General features: G+C 35.4%; 1 protein-coding gene across 18 annotated transcripts in view; it reads left to right on the top strand.

Annotated features, from left to right (window-relative positions):
* Window positions 1-22161, top strand: part of NFIB (nuclear factor I B) — a 436272-nt gene that overhangs the window by 353399 nt on the left and 60712 nt on the right. For all 18 annotated transcript variants that reach the window (XM_072841373.1, XM_072841371.1, XM_072841380.1 and 15 more), the window contains 3 exons: window positions 11395-11463; window positions 16956-17076; window positions 20365-20483. In XM_072841373.1, coding sequence (XP_072697474.1) covers window positions 11395-11463; window positions 16956-17076; window positions 20365-20483 — 309 coding nt within the window. The remainder of the gene's footprint in view (window positions 1-11394; window positions 11464-16955; window positions 17077-20364; window positions 20484-22161) is intronic.

The raw sequence follows: 22161 nt of genomic DNA, 5'->3' as shown, positions 1-22161 counted from the left end.
TCTCATATCTCACAAAAGATAGCAGTGTTAGTTCCTTGAGAAATTGTGGACATTGAGTTTGATTCTCTCCTGCTATCATTACCAAAATTCAGAGATTTTTCTATTAATTTAAAAGGCTGTAAACAGAGAACAACAGGGTTAGGAAATGTAGGATGAAGAGGGAGTGAAGAGAGTGTGGAAAGACATTTAACAATCTGCTTCTACTTCCTAATGTAAATCCTTAAAAAACTTTTCTACTCTGGGCCAGTCTAACTCCTTCACACCAAAGAGAAGATGCTTTGAAACTTGGTCCCATCTGTCCTTTCAGGAGCCTCACATTCTAGAAAGTGATGGTTTTCATGTATTAACCTGGTAGGATCTTACATAGCTAGGTGGTGGGGTGAGAAGGGCTTAGGAGATGAAGGACCAGTAATTATTGGGAATTGCTTAGGAACTACACTTATCAGCTTTGACTAACACTGTTACTAGTGCCATTATCAACAAGCAAGCATGGATCCCAAAACACTGTATATACACTTTCTTATTTAACCTTTACCTTGAATCTTTGAGTTCAGGATTACTACTATTCCCATTTTACAAATGGGAATGGTGAGGGGGGTAGAGAGTTTAAGTATTTATTCAAAGTCATTAATAAAGAGCAAATCTGGAAATTGAACTGAGGTAGAGTTCAAAGTATTTAGCATAGAGCCTTGTTTATAACATAATTAACACTCAGTAAATGATAGCCAGTATTTTATTACCATCATCATTGTTATTTATTTATATTAAAGTTAGATAATCTACCTAAAGTTTATAGGTAGTAAATGATAAGACAGGAATTCAGATCCAATTGTGTAAATTCTAGAGCCCTCAATCTCAACCTATATTGAAACCTTTACTTACTGTAGCTAAGGGAAAGCCATACACTTTTCTGAGGCCAAACTCTAATTCCCTGTAGACTACCCTCTAAGGAAAAGAAAAACAATCACATGAGTATGGCCTTGGTGAGAAAATGCTGAAGAACATGGGGAAGGTAAATCATCAAGAAGAATATACTTTGGCAGTTAAGTACTGGAAGAAAATTTCAGAGAAAAACATCTGTTTAGTTAGAAGAAAGGACTTACATGGAAAAGTGAACAGATAAAAGAATAGCTTCAAGGAGCAGAGTACCATATTAGATAAGCAGAAAAAGCAAGAAAACTGAAGTTGCTTTCATGTAATTAAAGTCTGCATTTGAAGGAATAAGAAACAGAACTGATATTGTGGAAATAATCCTTCATATAGAGGACAGACTTAAGATGTTTGCTCCAAAAGCTGAAGAAAAGAACAGAGAGGTTAAAATGATAAGGAAACGGTTTATGGTGGGAGAATAGAAAATTGAGTATTAATTTAGGTGTTCTTAGAAAACATTTAGGAGAGCAGTAGAATCAAAGACAAATTAAGAAAACTTTAATGAGCTAAAAATGATCTAAATATTTAGATCAAGAGGGCTACCTGTATCTAGCCAACAGTAATAGTATCTAAATACATTGTATGGAAAATTTTGTATTTTGTTGATGAAAAAGAGAATCTTGTAATCATCCTGGAGGAAAAACAAGTTACCTATATACTTTTTTTCTTCTTTTGGCCAACATTAAGTAATAGAAGAGTGGGGGAATTAGAATTATGAATTACTTAAAATTATGATGAAACTTTTTTTATGTTTAAGGAGTTTTACCTGTAGTCAAAGGCAATAGAAATATATTCTTTATATTTGTGATCTCAAAAAATAGTCTTTTCTTTGTAAAAATTTTATTTGAAAGCATATACCAATTAACAAAGTGATACATCAAAATAAAAAATTTTCAGAACAGGAAAGTTCTCCCACCTATACCTATAGATATAAATATAGTATATACTAATGAGAATAGTAGTCAGTTAAACAGAATTACACCTAAGTAATTATTATGAATAAGAATTACAGACATAAATGCCAATGTAAAAAAGTAATTCTTAATATATATAAACAAGAATTTAGTAACAATTACCTGAGTCCCAAATTCCAGATGATGATTTTTTTAATTGTCATTAAAATACACATAAAATTTACCATCTTAATCATGTATAAGTATACTGAACTGTATACTGTTGCACAATTTCCTGAACTTTTTCATCTTGCAAAACTGAAACTCTGTACGCATTAAATAACAACTCGCCATTCCCTGCCTCCATCCCTTTGCATCTGACATTCTACTTTGTTTCTATGAGTTTGAGTACTCTAGTTACCTCCTCTAAGTGAAATCATACAGTATTTGTTTTTGTCACTGGTTTATTTACAGATTACATTTTTAAGGACTGAAAAGAGGAGGCTTTAGGAGGTTGAGTATCTAGGAATGGCAGACTGGTTTTCTTCTTTTAGGATAACTGGTTGAGTTTTGCTAACAAGTCTGCTATTTGTCTCTATCTCTGTTTTTGCTTAGATTTGTTGTGAGAAAAGATTGCTTTTCTTGTTGGTGTCAGGTGCATTTTAAGCATCAATTGATAAGGCTGTGTGTTTTTCCTTTTGTTTTTCTCTATGGTGCTGATAGATTTTGTAACAGTGAACTGCACTCATTCGTGGAATAAAACCCTAAGGATAATGGTATATTGTTCTTTTGATAACATTGCTATGTTTATTAATTCAAATATATGAACTGAATATATTTGGTTTTATTTAGGAATCTTGAAATTGCACTTATGTGTGTGCATGGTCTTTGCTTGTTTTGTTTGCTTGCTTTGATTTGGTGAAGGAGGTTGCAAATTTAGTTATTTAAGTTTTGCTGGCCTAATAAAGACTCAAGAGAGAGGTTTCTTCCTAAGGAAATTTGTCATCATTTGCTAAAGCTTGGAAGAGTGTAGCTATCATTGGAATTTAAAGGCTAGGTAAAAGGTAAAATCCAGCTGTGCACCCATCTATACCTGGTGCCATTTTAAAGGTAGTTTTTAAATCATCTTTAAATTCTCTTGCAGGGTTTTCAAATTCTAAAGTGCATATGAATCATCTGTGGTCTTGCTCAGTGGTAGATTCTGATTCTGTGGGCCTGGCATTGACCCTGAACTTCTAGATACTTAACAAGCCTCCCCCCGCTCCCCCCCCCCCAAGTTATGCCAGTACTGGCAGTTGTGGGACAACATTTTGAACAGCAAGATGCTAACCTAGTGGCTCCCAGACTTTGTGGCACATTTGAATTACCAGGGGACCTTTTAGAACGTCCTTACGTCTAGGACACATCCATACCAATTAAATCAGAATAGCTGAGGGTGGAAGCCAAGCATAAGTTGTTTTTCAAGAACCCCAGGTGGTTCCAGTGGTCAGCAAATTTTGGGAACTACTGCACTAGGGGTAATTGGTCTATTCAGATTTCCACTTTACTCAATTTTGGTTACTTTTATTTTATAAGTAATTGCCCATTTAAGTTTTCAGAGTTGTGGTCAGTAAGTTGTATGTGTTATTCTCTTATAATTTTTTTTAATGTATTTGGTTTCTATGGTTATGTTTCCCTTCTATTATATATTTTGGCCTTTTCTTTTTTCCTTAATGAGGTTTCCAAATGATTTTTCTGTTTTGCTGGTCTTCTCAGAAAATCCTCTTCCCTTTTATTCTTTTGTTTTAAATACTTCTTTTTCTATTTTGTTTCTCAGCTTTTATCTTTAATTCCCTTTTTAATTTTTCTTGGGTTGTTTTACTGTTCTATCTTATGATAAAGTAATTTTACCATTTGTCTTTTTCTTTTCATTGCTTTCTAGATAGTTTATAATTTTTCATTTGATTTTCTGTTTGATCCTCGCTAATTTTCTTAATTTTCAGGTAGTTGAGAAAATTTGGTCACTTTCTTTTTTTTGCTTTTAGTCTTATTTACCAAAGATGAAATAGTATAGTAGTTTTCTCTTTGGTCAAGGACATGATCGATTTTTATAAAATTTCTGTGGACATGCTAACAAAGTATACTTTGTATTTGAATAATATAAAGTTAGTCGTTGTCTAATAGTCATGTTCAGTTCTAAAAGAGAATGTATTCAAAATTCTCACTATCATTGTGTTTTTATCAAGTTTCCTGTATTTTAAGTTTTTGTTTTATGCACTCTCCACAATATTGTTTGATGCATATATGGTTTATGATTTATCTTCTTTATCATATATGCCTTTTATCCATTTGTAATATTCTTTATCTCATTTATTATAATTCATCTTAAATTCTCTTAGCCACTGCTGACACTGCTTGCTTTTTGTTTGAATTTGCCTGATTTGTCTTTGCAGACTATTTTATTTTCAACTTTTTATTCTTAATATTTTATTCTTGTTATTTTGTCTTCAATGTATGTCTTAAAAATAGCTGAATTTTATTTGTTTTGGTTGGTCTAATAATGTTCTTTATGGGATAATTCAGTCCACTTACCCGTCTAATAATGGTTGATATGCTCGATTTTATTCATTCTATTTACCTTATGTTATTTATTTTTACATCTTATGTCCTTAGTTTTATTGTCTTAATTAAGTTACTATTCACTGTGTTTGTTTTCTCTTTGTTAATTTGGAAGTTCTGCCTTCCCTTTCCCTGCTCTTAAAATGAAATCTCTTTCTTTATTATTATTTGAAAACAAATACAGTTTTCATATTGACTCATAGGTACTGTGATTATATTATAGAGAAGCGTGAGATGAGGAAACGCTGCTCAGCCTGCCTTAGGTTCACATAGTAAGTGGCAGAGCGGATCATTTAGTATACTTTAACATAATGTAATATAATTTTATTTATTATAATATATTTTAATGTGACATTAATTACAGTAAAATGTAATTTAATCTTAATTCAACTTAATTTACTATACTGTAAAAATGAATACAGTCCACTTAGTAAACAATAAACTATCTGTGCTAATAAATTTAAGAATATGAAAGAATTGATTATTTTCTTGGATAATATGTAATAAAATTGCCTCAAGACCAGAAAACAATGGAGCAAATTCATGAAAGACTCAGAGTTTTCTAAGAATCTTCTCTGAAACATTACGAGAAGATAATTTTACCAATGAGTTTTTCCAAACTTTCATCAACTTTTTATGTTTTTTATAAAAATGGCTGTCATCCAAACCATTTTATGAAGCATGTATGTAACCCTAGAATGAAAACTTCAGAAATGAAACAAAAATCCCCAGAAGAGCATACCAGCTACATAGAGAGAACTCAGAAGAAACTGTTAGCAAACCAATTTAGCAGTAAATTAAAAGAGCTACCTTATGTGGATAAGCAAAGAATTTAATCTAAGAATTCAGGAATATATAACAACAATAAATGCTGTAAGGAAATTTAAAAAGGAGAATCTCTGCTAATGCCAGAAAAGCATTTTTAACCATTATAATCAGAACACTTTTAAAAATCTGAGAAAACTTGGAATAAGTGAACATATAAAATGATAAGAATAAATCAATTATTAATTAATACCAACATTATCATCAACTGTGAAACTCTAGAAGGACTCTCATTAATATTAGGAATAGAATATTCCTACTAGTACAATTCCTATTTTACATATTTTTAAATGTTCAAAGAAATAATGCATAAGTATCTGAAAAAATCCAACTTTATTATAATTAAATGAAAATTATGACATTAATGTAATATCTTTTCTCTATCAACTTTGCTATAATTAAAACAAGTACCTATTAATATGACTAATATGTAATTGTGGCAGCAGGGTGGTGACATGGACACACTCATTCTGCCCGAGGGAAAAGAAATTGGCAAAAATCTTTATGGAAAGCAGCTTGACAGTTTTTAACTAAGAGCTTTAGAAGAGTTTCTGTCCTTTGACCTAGTAATTCCACTTCTGGGAACTCCAGCCTAAGGAAATCATGAGAATCGCTGACAAAGATTTGTGTACGAGGATGTTAATGGCAGTTTTGTTTATAATATTTTAAAAAATGGGAAATAACCTAAAATGCCAAAAAAAGGAGAATGGCCAAATAAAGTACAGCCATGCAGTGTAATATTATACAGGCATTAAAATCATGCTTTTGAAAAACTGTTTAAAGGGAAAATACAATGTTAATTAGAAAAAAAAAGCAAGATATAATTTCACTTAAATTTGATTTCTGTTTTTAAAAATACATATTTTATATATTATATATATGTAGGAAAAAGTTTAATGGACTGGAAGGAAATGCTAAAAAACAAATAACATATTAATATTGTACTATCAGAGTGTTTTAAAACTTTAAAGTCAGAAAATTGCTTTCCTTCTGCTGAATCACTTTAATCACCAACAGGGAGATTTCATAGTAAAGGATAAACTTAATTCTAAATTAATACTGGAATGTGAACCTTAGCTATAGGTTCAGGGTCAGTCTCTGTGCAGAGAATCATTGTCTTTGCAATGATTAGTCTGTTTCATAATCACCAACTTCATTCTTAACCATGAACAGTTAGTTGCACATCATTTGAGAAACTACAGATAAAGCCATGCCTTACAACACCTCTACCAGAAAATCCCTAGTAGGTTAGTTGTGGTATCTGAAGTTATATGAAGATTGGCAAAGAGCTAGTGTAAAATAATCTTATCTTCTCCCCCTTGACATCCATAAACAAAAGGATTTAAGCATCTTTGACACTCTGCGGAAGGAAATGAACAATTGGAATCCTAAGGCTGGAAAATGCCTGTGAGATACTTAGGGGTCCTGTGCTTTCTCCAATGAGCAAGCAATGCAAGAAACTAACAGGAAAATGTGGAACCTGTGGGGTACCTCGGTGGCTCAGTCCATCTAAGCGCCTGCCTTTGGCTTAGGTCATGAACCCAGGGTCCTGGGATAGAACCCTTTTAGGGCTTCCTGATGAGCCGGGAGTCTGCCTCTTTCTTTCCCTCTGCCCCTCTCCCCTTGTACTTCCCACCCTCCCTCTGTAGTGCTCTCTCTCTGTCTCTGTCTCAAATAAGTAAATGGTAAAAAAAAAAAAAAAAAAAAAAAGTGGAATCTGAGCATTGTAGTGGGCTTTGGAGGCACTCATTCTGTTTTCTACCCAAAGTGAGAATTCTTAAATCTAATGGGGTGGAGGTTCTTTACTGCCTCTGGGAAACCTCCTACCCCTGTAGACATGTTTCCCCATCTGTAAAATGGGAACTCTTAGCCGACAACTGGTATGATAATTAGGAGCATTATGTGAATTAGTGCTTTTGAAGATCTTAGAGCAGTAGTTTGGCATGTGTTGGCTGTTACTACCTCTGCAAAGTTTCCCATTCCCTTCTAGGATTTTTCTCATTGGATGACAAATCTGGTTATTGAGCCAAAAAACAGTTCCTGGAACTATGCAGAAGTCTTATCCAACATCTACATTAACAGTCCTTCTAATACTTGAAGACAGCTTTCATGAATTTAATAACTGCTTTCTGTGTTTTTTTCTTTTTTAATTTCAAGAATAGAACACAGTAGACTATAAAAATGAGCGTTATCAGTTTTCCTTTGGATTTTCTATGTAAATGTTGTTTAACATTCAAATGGAGCTGATTATAATTTGAGATATTAACAGTTAGATATGCCATTGTGTCCCTTTGTTATTGTTTGTAAAGGAGGTTAAACACTATATTAACTTCTGAGTAGTGATTTATTGTTGCTTTTGTTAGAGAAAAATAAAAAAAGAAGTAAAATAATATAATTTGATATTGCCTTTGAGAATTTTCAGTTTGCAGAGGTCTTTATTTCCTACTCAATTTTATTTTTTAAAAAGCATTACATGTAGTGTAAATACAGCATCCCATAAATGCCGAGTTGTTCTTTGCTTCTTGGCTTAAGCTGTTGTGTAATATTGCTCTGTAACCATTAAGCAGCTGCTCTGCCTCAGAGATGCTCATATTTCCTTTGGTAGACGAAGGGAATTTACTATATGAATGTCTCCAAATTGCTTTAAAATCGTTGGCCTTTGTATCAGCTATTTAGATTCACAGTGGTCTACGTAACACATGAAAACCATGTTTCTGGAAGGCCCCAGCAGCCTGGAGGTTACAGATGGGGTTGTGTTAATAGTAATAACCTGCATTTTGCTGAGTCTCATCTTCTGCACTATTGCAGGGCTCCTGACACTGCATGATTCTCCCTGGTTACTTTGTCAGAGTCCTTATGCACGGTTTCTTATGGACGTTCTTGTATGCTGCTAGCTGTCCAAGTGCTCTGTCATCCCCTATTTCTTTGCCCTCCTCATCTTGGATATTGCCTGTTCATTGTAAGGCTGCACTGTGTGCAGAGGTGAATGGAGGAGGCAGCCGGCTGCCTCAGGTGCTTCTGCCAGCTACCCAGTCGCCTGATTCCGCCCCAGGCCCTACTCCTATAAGGGCATGTGGGTAGGCTTTACTGCTCATTCTAGGGAGCCCTCCTTTCAGTGAAGTCTCACTATGCTCCATGAAGGACTGGAACCCAGTTGGACCTACGGGGGTTGCATTTTGTCTAGGGGTGCCAGAGCAGTTCTAACATAGTTCCAGTCCCTTTCATAGTTTCAGCAAAATAACTATCAGGTTTCCTTGTAGATTCAGATTCCTCAAACTTGAATTGGAGAAACACCCTGCTACATACTGAATTGCCTTCCCTTTGCCTTTGTGTGACTGCCTGTCTTCCTGCTAGTAGAATTAGCCTGGGGGGGTGGGGGGAGGAGGGGTAGGGCTCCTCCCTCCCATGTGATTTGGGCCCTGAGATCCACACACAATTCTGTCTTCTTGCGTATGGAGCCCCAACTACTCACTGGTGTGATAAGGAAATGAACTTCAGATGGTATCTACATATTGAAATGTTATTATGTATGACCCATGATTCAATTTATTTAAATATATTGAAATGTTCACTAGTCACTCATTTATCAATTTATTTTACAAATATTTTTGAACTCTGACTCTTTAAACACTTCTAGTTTCTTGGTAGTTACTTAGTGCTAACTGCCTAAAGTTTTACACTAGTCCGAAACAAAGTCAAATATAATCTGACTCTAATCATCATTCTTTCCCATTCTACCCAAAGCCTAAATAAACCCCTCAGTGGATGAGTTCTAGGGAATAACAAGAGTCAGTATAGTTATCCTTAAACCTTAAGCCATCTATACCTACATTGTTATATAATTACTAAAATGCTTTTTTATGACCCTGTTCTAAAAGGTTAAAATTTATAACATTTTGTTCAGTAAGCATTTATTTAGTAGCTACTGTATATACAGGCGCTGAGTTAGTTAAGGGAGATTCAGAGATTAACAAAACACAGTCACTCTCCCAAATAAAGGAGCTGATAATCCAATAAGAAACACAAAACTTGAAAACAGATACCTTGGACACTTGAAATGTGTAAAGTGATGTAAACTAAGTACAAAGTAGCTGCTCTAAATTCAGAAGAAAGAGATTATTCTGGCTGGCACAGGGATTGGGAGAGGAGGGTGGAGGAACAGGTTAATGAGTGGATGATGGCCGAGTTGGACATTACAGGATGAGAACAGGGCACACAGAGAGCCATCTGATGAGAGGGAGGGAACTGCATGAGAAAGATGGGAGGGTGAGCATTAACAGGGTACATTTGGTGAGGACAAATAGTCTTGTCTGATTGGTTAAGTATATGAGCTGCCATCAAGATAAATAAGGTCTTTGTATTTCATGTATTTGCCAAATATAAAATTTTACATTTACTGTATCTGGAATGAACTATAATTTGTTATACTTAACAAAGATGTGTATTGCTTTTGTTGTTGATTTATATGATGATAACCTACCATGATTCAGAAAATTAAAAGTATCTCTTCCCCCCCAACCACACAAAGGGAGTCTTTGTCTTTTTTTGTCTTCTTGGCTTTAAGCAGCTTGTACAGTGTAGGCTACCTAAAAGTTTCTCAGTAATCACTGAGATGAATTCAACGTGGTGAAAAATTAAGTTGCTTGAGAAGTAGGAGTTTCTTAAAACAAATACAGGTATATCACATGTATACCAGCTTTTATTCTGGTAAAATTTCTAAATAAAGATTTACGAGTAATTTGAGAGTGTCTGGAATCCAGTGTGTGCCTTTCAGTGTGTGGGGTGATTTTTGACCCAACTGGCCAGTCCTAACTTATTGGGGACATTTAATCAGTGCCCACTGTGGATTTCATATTTTTATCTCACTTATCATTCATAATAATTTTATTATCTCTGGTTTTTAAATGAGGAATCTGAGACACCCAAGAGTCTAATAACATGACCAGGATTCACACTGATCAAGTGATTGGGAGTCAAATGCCAGCTCCTTGACTTAAGAGCTCTCAGTTGCTAAGCCACCTGTGACTCATATTCTTGCCCCAAATCGAATCCCTTGGTCAGCCCTAAAACTTACTGTAAAATCTGCTCCAGTTGCCAGTTCTCTGATTCTAGAGCTTGTTTTCCTGGAAACATGAATTCTGGGGGTTCTCAGGCTTTTCTTACTCTCTTCCTGGGAAGCAGAGAGTAACCATACCCCTCCTGATATTGTGTCCCTCTGTATACCTCCTTCGTAGCAGTGAGAAGCTGGGGACGTGACTGGTGTTTGTGGGAGTCCTCATCTCTGATCCTGGACACAGCTTGACCAGATGCCAAACAGCACTGAGCTTACTCAGGCTCCAAAACCCATGGTGGGCCACAGTCACTGGGGACCCTGTACTTGGATGTCACACAAGGGTCATGTGGAATTCCTGGAGGCCTGGATTTATCACCAGTTACTAGAAAAAGTATGCAGTTCTTGAAATGAAGGGAGTCCAAGAAGTAGTAGTAGCAAGAATAAGCAGGCAGTGAAATCAGGCGAAGTATATCAAAGGTGTATGGAAATAGGTCGATGCAAAGTATTTGCTGTAGGTACAAGTTCTGCTTTTGTGTGATTCATGACCCTGGAACAAGGGGGGTGGGGAGTGCTGGTAACAGCAGCTTGCTTTTCTTTAATCAGGGAAGGATTTGTGAGAGAACAGTGGTTTCAAGAGATCTTTGAAGTAATTCCAACAAGGTTCTAATTGTGGTTGTGGTTTTCCTTTTTCTTTCTTTCTTTCTTTCTTTTTTTTTTTTTTTTTTTTAAATGAGTAGACTTTAGTCTACCAGGTGCTACCGAGCTGAGTGCATTCAGTAAGAACCCCTGAATCTTAATTCTCTGTGCATGGGCTGTGGCAAATAAAACCATACCAGTTTCCCTGTACATTTCGAAAGCGGAGAAGAAATTTTCCTAGGAAATGATTTGGCACTTAAACTTCTTACTTTTGTTTAAACAGACCCCGGATTGCATTCAAAGAGTTTTGCTTTTACTCGTGTTTGTTATAAGCAGACTTGGTTTTTGTTCTAACCTTTGGTTTAAAAACACTTGAACAAATCCTAGCGTTTAATCATTTATTTGCTTCCTGCTTGTGCTGATCTGGATATTTATTTTCCTCTGGATATTTATTTTCAGGTTACCTGGAGGATAGTTTTGTAAAATCTGGAGTCTTCAATGTATCTGAACTCGTGAGGGTATCCAGAAGTAAGTAAATCGTTTTGTTATTATTTAATCATACAGTATGATTTAACATATTTTATATTTTGAACCCTCAATACAGTATTAAGAATAACGACTTACTAGGAAAATTTGAGTTTTAAAATCTCCATCTTTTTGATGAAATCATAAGTGAGTATATTTTGTTGGATTTCCTTAAATGCTTGCATTTAGATCATCAAACTTTTGTAGTACAAAAGTAATTTGGGGGTTCTGATTGCTGTGTTATTGGTATTCATTTAATTCGCTGTTCTCTCTGTGACCATAAAAGGTCATTTATATCAAAGGAAGTGTGATTAATTAAATGTACTCCATGTTGTTATGATAACCCACATAAGTTTCCTGTAGATAAGTGCTTTTTCATTTTACTAACGTTTTGGTGGGGGCTTGGAGATGTACAGGATATACACACTAACATGCAGAGTGTAGAGGGATGCAGAAATTAACTTTGCAGATTGTAGTTTGGATATAGATAGCAAGCTATTGTGAGCCAAAACAATGCCCAATTGTTTTTAACTGGCCACCTCACCTGAGACACCATTCTTGACAGGCCGGATGAGATTTTTCTCAGGTTAAGTTCACCTGGCCAGCTACCTATAAGCAAGGGAGTAGTTTACTAACTCAAGTCTTTTATGTATTACTAGTGTATACAAATATACCTGAGATGTAGCTCTCGAGGCATTGATGATGTTAAAGGAGGTGACTCATTTCTTCTTGTTCTCTTTGATTTAGCTTATTTCTGTAACCTTGAAGGCTGTATTTTTACCCGATATTTTGTTAGAGAGCATCACCATTTGGAATGACGTTACTCAGATGATGTAGTGGTACTCTGTCCTCGTTTATGTTGTGTTTTTCATTTGGGTCAAGTTCAGAGATCTTGAACAAGAGTTATGATGATCCCAAAAGAATAAAGCAAGTTACTGGGGATAAGTTTAGATAGTGTGTTAGAGTTGTGGTCAGTGAAATAATCCCCCATCCTAGCTGGTGACTGTGTCTTTCGAACTATACTTTTCTTAAATAGTTCCTCTTTCTAGGGTGGCCAGTGCAAATAGCATGTATCTCAGGGAGTTGTATACTTGAACATTTAAGACCTTTAGTAACTTAATCCTTTGACATATTCTGAAGTAGGTAAATGGATGCCCCAAAGACTTCTGTCATGGATCTGTTTACTTAGGGCAGCACAGGTAACCAAAACCTAATATAATATCCTATATCCCAGCAACTCCAGGATTCATGTTTGTGGAACAGAAGGATTCTGATGGTCTACTCCACTGACCAAGGCAATGTCTTACTTGTTTTTCCCGATCAATAATGTGGTATGGAAGGCCTCTGACATTTGAAAGTTTTCTGTGTTTATTTTTAATTTGGAAAGGAACGTGCCCGATCCCTCATTACCACTTTCTGGCATCATGTAAGGAAGGGAGAATTTGAAAGTGGGGGTGGTTGTGTGTGTGTGTCAGGGATGTTTTCCCTATACTGTTCTGCTATAGTTATGAGACATTATTAACATTATTTGTTTAAAGTTGTCTTTTCCTAAGTTTTGTGATATATTTCCTTCTTCTTATGAGAAGGACTGAAGTCATCTATTAGAAAGTATTATCCATTCCTCATTATAGGTAACATCGTGTTAGACACTATAGAAGGGTAGCTACATAGAACATTTAAAAGCCCAGAGTGGGGCAGCCCTGGTGGTTCAGCAGTTTAGCGCCTGCCTTCAGCCCAGGGTGTGATCCTGGAGACCCCGGATCGAGTCCCACGTCAGGCTCCCTGCATGGAGCCTGCTTCTCCCTCTGCCTGTATCTCTGCCTCTCTCTCTCTCTATCTCTATCTTTCTGTCTCTCATGGATAAATAAATAAAATCTTTAAAAATAAATAAAAGCCCAGAGTGATATTTTGAAAAATCTGAATGTAAACATAAAGACTTAAATGCCTTTTTAGAACAGTTCAAAAATGAGGTAAATTTAATATACTGATTTTTTTTTAAAGCTTACACTGTCATCTCTTAGAGGTTTTTAAGTTACCTGTTACAAGACACATTACTGATCTATAATTAGGATATTGATTATCTATATTCATTCATTAATTTATTCAGCAAACATTTATTTTCTACTCTGTATGTAAATAGGTGTCGCTGAAATGCTTGAGAAGTTATTCTCCTAAGTGTTCTAATATATCCACATCGTAATCTTATTTATACAGATGAACTTGGTTGTTTATGAAATATGGGTTTGCTAAGTAAGCAGAAACTTCAGCACAATCCCGATGCTGTATATCACAAATTCTGACTTCTTGAGGGTTTACAGTATGTTAATGGTTTCTGGCCTCCAGGGTTTGACTAGTATGACCCACTAATGTGTCTGTTGACTTTAGCTAATGAAGCTCCTCAGTTTTAGGATAGTGATCTTTCTGTTGAATGATATTATCTCCATCTTAAAAGTTGATTTAGGATCTGCTTTTGGAGTGACAAGAACAATGAGAGAGATTAAGAGTTGGCCTCTAACCCTTAGAATCTGAAGTTCTTTGGAGCTTCATTTCTAAGAGGATATTGGCAGCCTTTTAAACATGATTTGCAACCTTCAGAATTCTTGCAGCTCTCTGGGAGAGGTGATAACGCTGATCTTTGGATTTGATGTAAGTTCTTCCAGAGACTTTTAAGCAGGAGCATCAGCCTGGGACTTGCCAGGCTCACAGACTCTCTTTGTTATTAAATACATTTGGTGAGTGCTGCTCTCAAATTTGACCATGTTTATTATTAATCTACTCTTCTTCATGTATTCTCCCATTTAATGTCAGAATGCACACTAAATTTTTGCAATGCTCCTGTATAAACCTGTGGCTAAATTATTTTTATTACTGTCTTGCTAGTCGGTAACAATCCTTCTGCAACAAAATCTAGAAAAACAAAATTTCCAAAGATTTTTTAAGTTATTATTATACTATAAATTTCATCTAGTATGTTTATGGCAAAGCAATCTGTGTTGACTATTAAGCCATATGTATGAAATACAAACTGCAGATCTTTGCTTAAATGTTGCATGGCTTAGTAAATTGCAAATACTTTATGTAAGCTATAACTTGTAAGTTTCCTGTTAGTAATTCAGTTCTTTGAATTGTATCCATTACTGTTGTAGGAGACTGGATGGATTACTGACTTTCAGGGAGTCCCTCAAATGCCTCCCTGCTTTCCACATACCCTGCTTTCCAATGTCACATAGAACATGGTTCTAATAATAAACTTTAAAGTATGTGGTTACTGTGGGATTTCTTACCTTGCTTTTTTTTTTAACCTCCCGTGTACCTTAAGCCATAATAAACAGTTACAGTTTAGCTGCCCAAAGAATTCAAGCCATTTGGGATAGTTACATCGAATACAAGTATTCTCTGTGTCACATGAAGTTAAAGTGCATTATATAAAAAGAATAGTTTAGCAGCAGGCATAAACTCCAGAAGTTTGGAGCTGAGACTAACCTTATATATATTGATTTAATTTTTAATAGAGAAGAAGGATATTCATCGTATGTTCTTTGATTACTTATCTGCAGTGACACATGTGCTTCTTAATCATACTTTCTTAAAAATATTTTTAAGTAAATCTTGGCCAACCTGATATTGAAATACAATTCAGCTGACGGCAAACACATGTAGTGAACACATTAAAATTCTGGGTAAGAAAAACTCCCTGAAAATCTGCAGTCTTTTCAGAATCATGTATTCAGTTTGAAGCAGTTGGGAGAGAGGAAGAATAAGTAACTTTATGTTCTTAAAGTGAATCACAAGGGCTGTAGAGTTTTGTTGCCACAACCCCAGGACACACTTTCTCTTATTAGAGCTTTTGAAGGCCTGACCAAAAAAAAAAAAAAAAAAAAAGGTGGGGGGGAAGAATTCTTCAGCACTGTCTTTGACACCAACCTGCCTGGTGTTACCTTGCATACTATCTCTGCCTATGACTGCTCTTGTACTAACCTCTGTTGAGAATGACCTCCCCTTGAGACCCTTCTCATTCTCTAGTGCACAGTATGGCTTCTCCACAGAGTTCTTGGATCATTCAAGCTTGCATTGGATTCTTCTTCCATGAAATTCCATAGTATTTATTGGTGATTTCATTCATTTGGGCAGTTTCATTTTAATCTGCATTATGCTGGTACTTCTATTTTTTCACTAGTGGTTTATTTACCCAGCTTGTTGCCCAATCTATTTTGTTAAGGACAGGAACTATCTTAGACTATTTTGTATCCCTTGCAGCACCTGCCAGTAATAGACAGGAACAACAACTTGTTGAATGAACAGACTTTCAACAAATAGGTTCATTTATAACTCTTCATGTGATATGAGCTTGTTTTGAACTGTTCACTCTATGCTAACCACTCTAGGCTGCCAGGGAAGAGATACCGGGAAGAACTCCAGGAAAGAAGGAAATTCACCGTTTGTTGAATACCTGTTATGTGCTTGGCATGATGCTGGGCTTTTATCACTCCTTACCTCATTTCATCCTTAAAATAATCATAGGTGGTAGGTGACTAGTATTCTCATTTTATAGCTTGGGAAGCTAAGGCACATAACTCAGAAGTGGCAGAGGGGGTTCAAACTAAATGGCTACTTTCCAAGACTCTACCATTCTAATACAGCATGCTGTCTCACAGATCTATTCAAGATGTCTAGAAATGAATTTTTAAAATTTGAACAAATGTAACCCATTATACAAAACCAGTACTTATATACAGAAATCTCAGTTCAAAATATATCAGCAAACCCAAAAAGGTTTCTTGATTTACAAAATAATGCTTTAAGGTATATTTATTTTTATTTATTTTTAATAATTTATTTTTAATTTTTTGTGAGTACATATAAATGAGTTTTACAAAGTTGGGCATACAGACTTTAAAAAAAACAGACCTAACTATTGAATAAAGCCACACTTAACTATTCATATATAAACACGAGTATGTATTTTTGGGAAAAAACCTTGGCTCTTATTTCACATTTGCCAATTTTACTTGTGCACCTGCCCTACTATAAGAATTCATTAGATCAAATAATTATTCATATGATTTCTAGTGCAGTCTAACATTAATGTTAATATTGTAATCTGATTATTTAACAGTGATATGGTTTTTGAGAACCATCTAAATACAAAGCACCTTAGTGCTAAGCAGTAGGAAACATGTTTCCTCTGATGCATCTATAGACTAGTGTGGTGACAGATGTAATGGCAAATAATACAAAGGAGGGAGTGAAGAAGGTTGGAGAGTAGGAATTGGGGAAGTGGCCACCATGATTATAGTCTGAGTGCCTCAAGTTTCTAGACTCGGACACTGGTGTTGTGAGGAAGTTCTTCAAGTCGTATCCTGGTGGACTGTTGATATTAGAGTCTCAGAGTAAAGAGAGTTTGTTGGAAGGCGTGGAAAGTATTAGCTTATTACATTCAAATAGAGATAAGTGTAAAAATCATTCCTGATATTTCTTTCTGTTTTATTCCCCAGCACCCATAACCCAGGGAACTGGAGTCAACTTTCCAATTGGAGAAATCCCGAGCCAACCATACTATCATGACATGAACTCGGGGGTCAATCTTCAGAGGTCACTGTCTTCTCCACCAAGCAGGTAACTGAAAGAGGAGCTGTACTTGTTCTCAGTCTATAGGCAGATAAGTAGATAGGTAGACAGGCAGATAGGTAGGTAGTTTAAGAGATCGGGGAAACAAAGCCAAGAATGAAGACTTTTTGCTGATTCTAAATAAATTTTTAATCTTACCTGGCTACATTTGTTTTGATATTTGAAAATTAAGTGTAATTGTTCAAAGCAGTAAAAAAAATATCTTTTGGGTGGGACAAGGGAACTATATTCCCTTCATGTAAAATATATGACTTATTTTATTTGCTCCTGTAAAATATTATAATTCTGCAAGTTTACTAAATCTTTTGGTGACTTTAAAAATGATGTTATCATGGCAGAGAGCCCTGATCTATGACTGATCCATCCTGGTAACTTTTCTCTAATATCACATCCAATCTGGGTATAATGAAACCATGAAAAATAAAATGTGTCATCTGCTTAACCTTAGAAGTAAAAGCCTTATTCTTTTATTTTTTATTTTTTATTTATTTATGATAGTCACAGAGAGAGAGAGAGAGAGAGGGAGGGAGGGAGGCAGAGACACAGGCAGAGGGAGAAGCAGGCTCCATGCACTGGGAGCCTGACGTGGGATCCGATCCCGGGTCTCCAGGATCACACCCTAGGCCAAAGGCAGGCGCTAAACTGCTGCGCCACCCAGGGATCCCTAAAAGCCTTATTCTAGGCCACACTTGGCAAATGTCTTCAGAGAATTGGTATTTTTAAAAATAATTTAGTTGATTTTATCAGTTACCAATGAAAATATTACCTGCTCTGAGATTTGGTTTGACCAGCCTTTGTCGGGAAGAGCTCTACAGTGAGGTTACTTTACTTTTTAGTTCTCTGTTGACATTCTCACTTTTCTCTCTTGACCTTCTGATTGTAACTTTGAGGCCCACAGAAGTTTAAAAAGAGGTTTCCTATTTAAATGAGGGATAAATAGATTGGAAAGTTGTTATGCATAGGATTTAGTGATGATGCGTTCCACTGCTCTAGAATGCTAGAAAAGGACTGAGTTACTGAGAAGCAAGATGACTAAATATTATAGCTTTATTGTTTTTTTTGAGTTGGATCTTCTATATAAATGAACATCCATCTCATTTTCAGAACATTACATATACCCATGATCAAATGTAAGAGTGTACATGAATTCCAGAGCAAAACATTTTGCTGTATAATACCCATTTTTTCAGACTAAAAGAATATCTGGGTAATCATTTTCCTATGCTGTTATCAATAATGAAAGTAAATTGCATTTGAATTATGGGGCTATGCACATTTGTATATTAACTAAGTTTAATTTTATATCATTTATGGTCAAACTGCATTTTCATATAGTTAGGTTACATAGCAAGGAATTTGGTTTATTGTCACTCAGATTGTGACATATTTGGGTCTTAAAAATACTTTCGTTTTTCTAAATTTGAGATGTGAACAGTACGTTTTTATTTGGTCCAGTGGGTCAGTATGTTGTCAACACAGATCTTTCTTCATGGTCATCTGGTTTCAGATACTATGCCATTCAAAATGAGAAAGATTTCAAAAACATTTCTCTATTATTTCCTTATGAAAGTCTTTTCTCTCTCACTTTAAGTCTTTTGTACATATTTACTACTGATTCACAGCTGTGAGAGAATTAGATTAAAGGAGAGTTTTAAACACTGTATATTCTAACTTTGGATACCATAGGAATAAATTAAAGAACTATTATTTACTCCCACTGTGGTTTTACATGGTCTAAAATTGCTATCATCTATATCATGTTAATACTCTGGGAGTTGTGAGTCAAATATTAACCACAGGTACATCTGTGAATATGTACACATGCTTCTAGGATTTGGAAACAGTGCAGTAAAAAGAGCACAGTTTTGGAAGTCCAAGTCCTTACTTTGTGGCAGACTGCTTCCACTAGCATGCCCTAGGAAATTCACTGAATTTTTCCAAATTTGTCTCCCCATTTGTAAAAAAAGGGAGGACTGATTTATATATATATCGGACTTATGAAGTCAGTTCCAGCTCTGAAATCCTGTGACATTATGTTTATTATCACTGCATAAAATTAATTCAGAGAGTATCTTTTTTGGTTTTTACCTGTAGAGATATACATAAGATTTTTTTCTATAAGATTTTTTTAAAATAAAAAATCCATTTTCATAGTCAGACTTGACTGTTTAATATTAGTGGAAATACATGATAGCAGAATATCATGCAAGATGACCTGTGCCATGACATAGCTGTTAATTTTTATTTATTTATTTTTGAGAGTCGGCTGTGCTGAGGGTTGGGGAGGGAGAGAGAGAATCTTAAGTAGGCTCCACACCCAGCATAGAGCCAAATGCAGGGCTCAATCCCATGACCCTAAGATCATCACCTGAGCCAAAATCAAGAGTTGGATGGACCTTAACCAACTGAGCCACCAAGGAGTCCCTAAAATGTGTCATTTTAAAAGTATACTGTTTGGTTTGAATTTGGCAATGACCCATTTTTTATGGTTGATCTTGAAAATAAAAGATCATTAACCTAATTTTTTTGAAAAAATATAAAGGGGATATATGAAATAATTTATAATCAATAAAGTACTACAAAATTTTTATATTATTAATTATATGGTTATTACCTATAATTACTATTTAATAAGTATCTTCTAATTTGCCAGCCATTAACTAAGAGCTTTACATTTAATCCTCTCAACCACTCCTCTTTGAACTGGTTTTATTATTTCCATTTTACAAATGATTAAACTGAGTTTAGAAAGGTTAAGTAGCTTACTATTAAGAAGTAGTGAGTGGCCTAGTCAAGATTTGATACTAGACTGGTTCTACTCCAAAGCTCACGTTCTACTGCCTTATCTTTGAATTAATGTGAAAGAATTACATTGTTATGGGAAACGCAATGCTAATGAATATTATTAGCATTGATAATAATGATAAGAGTCAGGTACAGTCTAAATAATTTTAAAGTTAGTACACATATCAAGAATTCACTATTTACAATAGAAATTTTTTGGAAGCACCTTTTAAAAGGTAAATATAATAAACACCATATCTGTTAGGGAGGTACAGGTATGATATGGTGAAATAAACAATATTATACAATAAGAAGTGTTTGCTACTCGAATTGAAGTCTTGAATAATCTCCATTATTTCAGAAATGATTCTGAGATGCTACTACCTGTGTTATGGAAATTTTCATACTAAGAATCTTCTCAAATGATACACTTTCATCTGCTACAGCCTACTTAGACATCCCATTAACGTAACTGTTGTCATATTTTAACAGCAAAAGACCCAAAACTATATCCATAGATGAAAATATGGAACCAAGTCCTACAGGAGACTTCTACCCATCTCCGAATTCACCAGCTGCTGGCAGTCGAACATGGCATGAAAGAGATCAAGGTAAGCCATAAGGTGATTCCTCTGGGGACAAGTAGGATATCAGTTTATTAGGTTTCAGTTAGCCAGAATTTCATAATTGAGTCAATATGGATTATATCATCTTCATAAAATGATTGCAGTAAAATTATTTTTAAGATAATGTACTAGTTACATGTCACCAAAGTTATAAAAATCCCCTATTTTCCACGTTGGACTTTTTCCCTCAGACAGAATGAATGATCTTTTAGAATCCCCAATTATATGTGTGACTGGTTTTGATTTGCCTGCATTTGTTGGTTGGATTGAGCAAAAACCCCAAGTTCTGATCCAGTTAGATATTTGCTACTCTGTATCGGCTATTTCAGGGAGGAGCCACACTTCCAGAAGGTTTCAGGTGCCTGTTACTGAACGTACCCATTTAAAGGAAGTCATAATTCCTTTTGGAAATAGGTACAGCATAAACAGTAAATATAACTGTAATGTAAGAAACTTTGTGTCTGAGTCAATCTAGTTGTTCCTTCTGGAGGAGACTATAACCCAGTTGTGGGGCAGCTTTGGGGGAAAATATGACTTCATAGGTATTATTTGGCTCTCTAAATTCAGACTTAGCCCTTTTTCTTTTTTAAAGTTTATTGGGTTAAATCTATTTCACCATATATCCTCATGCCTTTTTGCCACAATTGGCAGAAGACTGTTAAGCATGGAAACTAAAAAAAAAAAAAAAAAAAAAAAAGAACTAGCTGCAGTGTCTAATTGGGATGTATGTGTGCATATGTGATTTATATCAGCAGCATATAAAATAACTGAAAATTATCTTTAAATCAAATTTTACATTTAGCTAAAATATAAAAGAAAAATCTCTTTATCAGTGGTTTTTAGCCTGTGATTTGAGTTTATGTATCTGAGGCTGGGGAGCTGTATACTAGATTATCTCAGGAGGCAAATAACTCGGAAGCATAGAAGTTAAAGCCAAAATCAGTTCCTTATTCAGGACTTATTTGCGGCTCCATAGTTTTATGCAGAGTGCCATAGGATTTAAAGAATAGTGAAGGGGGCACCTGGGTTGTTCAGTCGGTTAAGCAGCTGACTCTTGATCTCAGCTCAGGTCTTGATCTCAGGGTTGTGAGTTGAAGCCCTGTGTTGGGCTCCATGCTACATGTGGTGCCTACTTAAAAAAACTATTCCACTGGAAAAACATATAGTGAAAAATCTTCATGGAGGAATTGGACTTTGAGTCAGGTGGATCTCCTTTAGCATGTTGAGATTTTTAACTGGTAAAGAAGGGAGCAGATTTGCCAGAGAGAAAAACCATGGCCAAACACTGTGTAAGAGGAAGTTTAGAATGGCCATATCGTACTGTGCGGCTGGACACTGTACGTATAAGGAAGTAAAGAGAGGTCATGGGTCATGTTACAGAAGGATCTGAAAATCAGCTGGAGAGTTTTGGCTCTGAGATGACCTCCCCTTGCCCCTTCCAAGTCTTCTGCAGATAGTAGACAAAATCTGTAAAACATCAGACCATTATATTACTCCCCTACTTAAATCTCTCAGTAACTTGCCACTCCTCTTAGGAGAAAAAATCAGAATCCCCTCATATGTTCCTTGCTACTGCTTCTTGCACCTTAGCTTACTCCTTTGTTAATATTTGGGAAGGCAAAATCCAAGACCTTCCTCTAAGCCACGCCCTCTAGAATTCTCT

The sequence above is a fragment of the Canis lupus genome, chromosome 10 (genome assembly GCF_048164855.1).
Source record: "Canis lupus baileyi chromosome 10, mCanLup2.hap1, whole genome shotgun sequence".
Classification (NCBI taxonomy): Eukaryota; Metazoa; Chordata; class Mammalia; order Carnivora; family Canidae; genus Canis; species Canis lupus.
The sequence above is the reverse complement of the archived record's forward strand: the minus strand, read 5'-3'. Positions and strand labels throughout refer to the sequence as shown.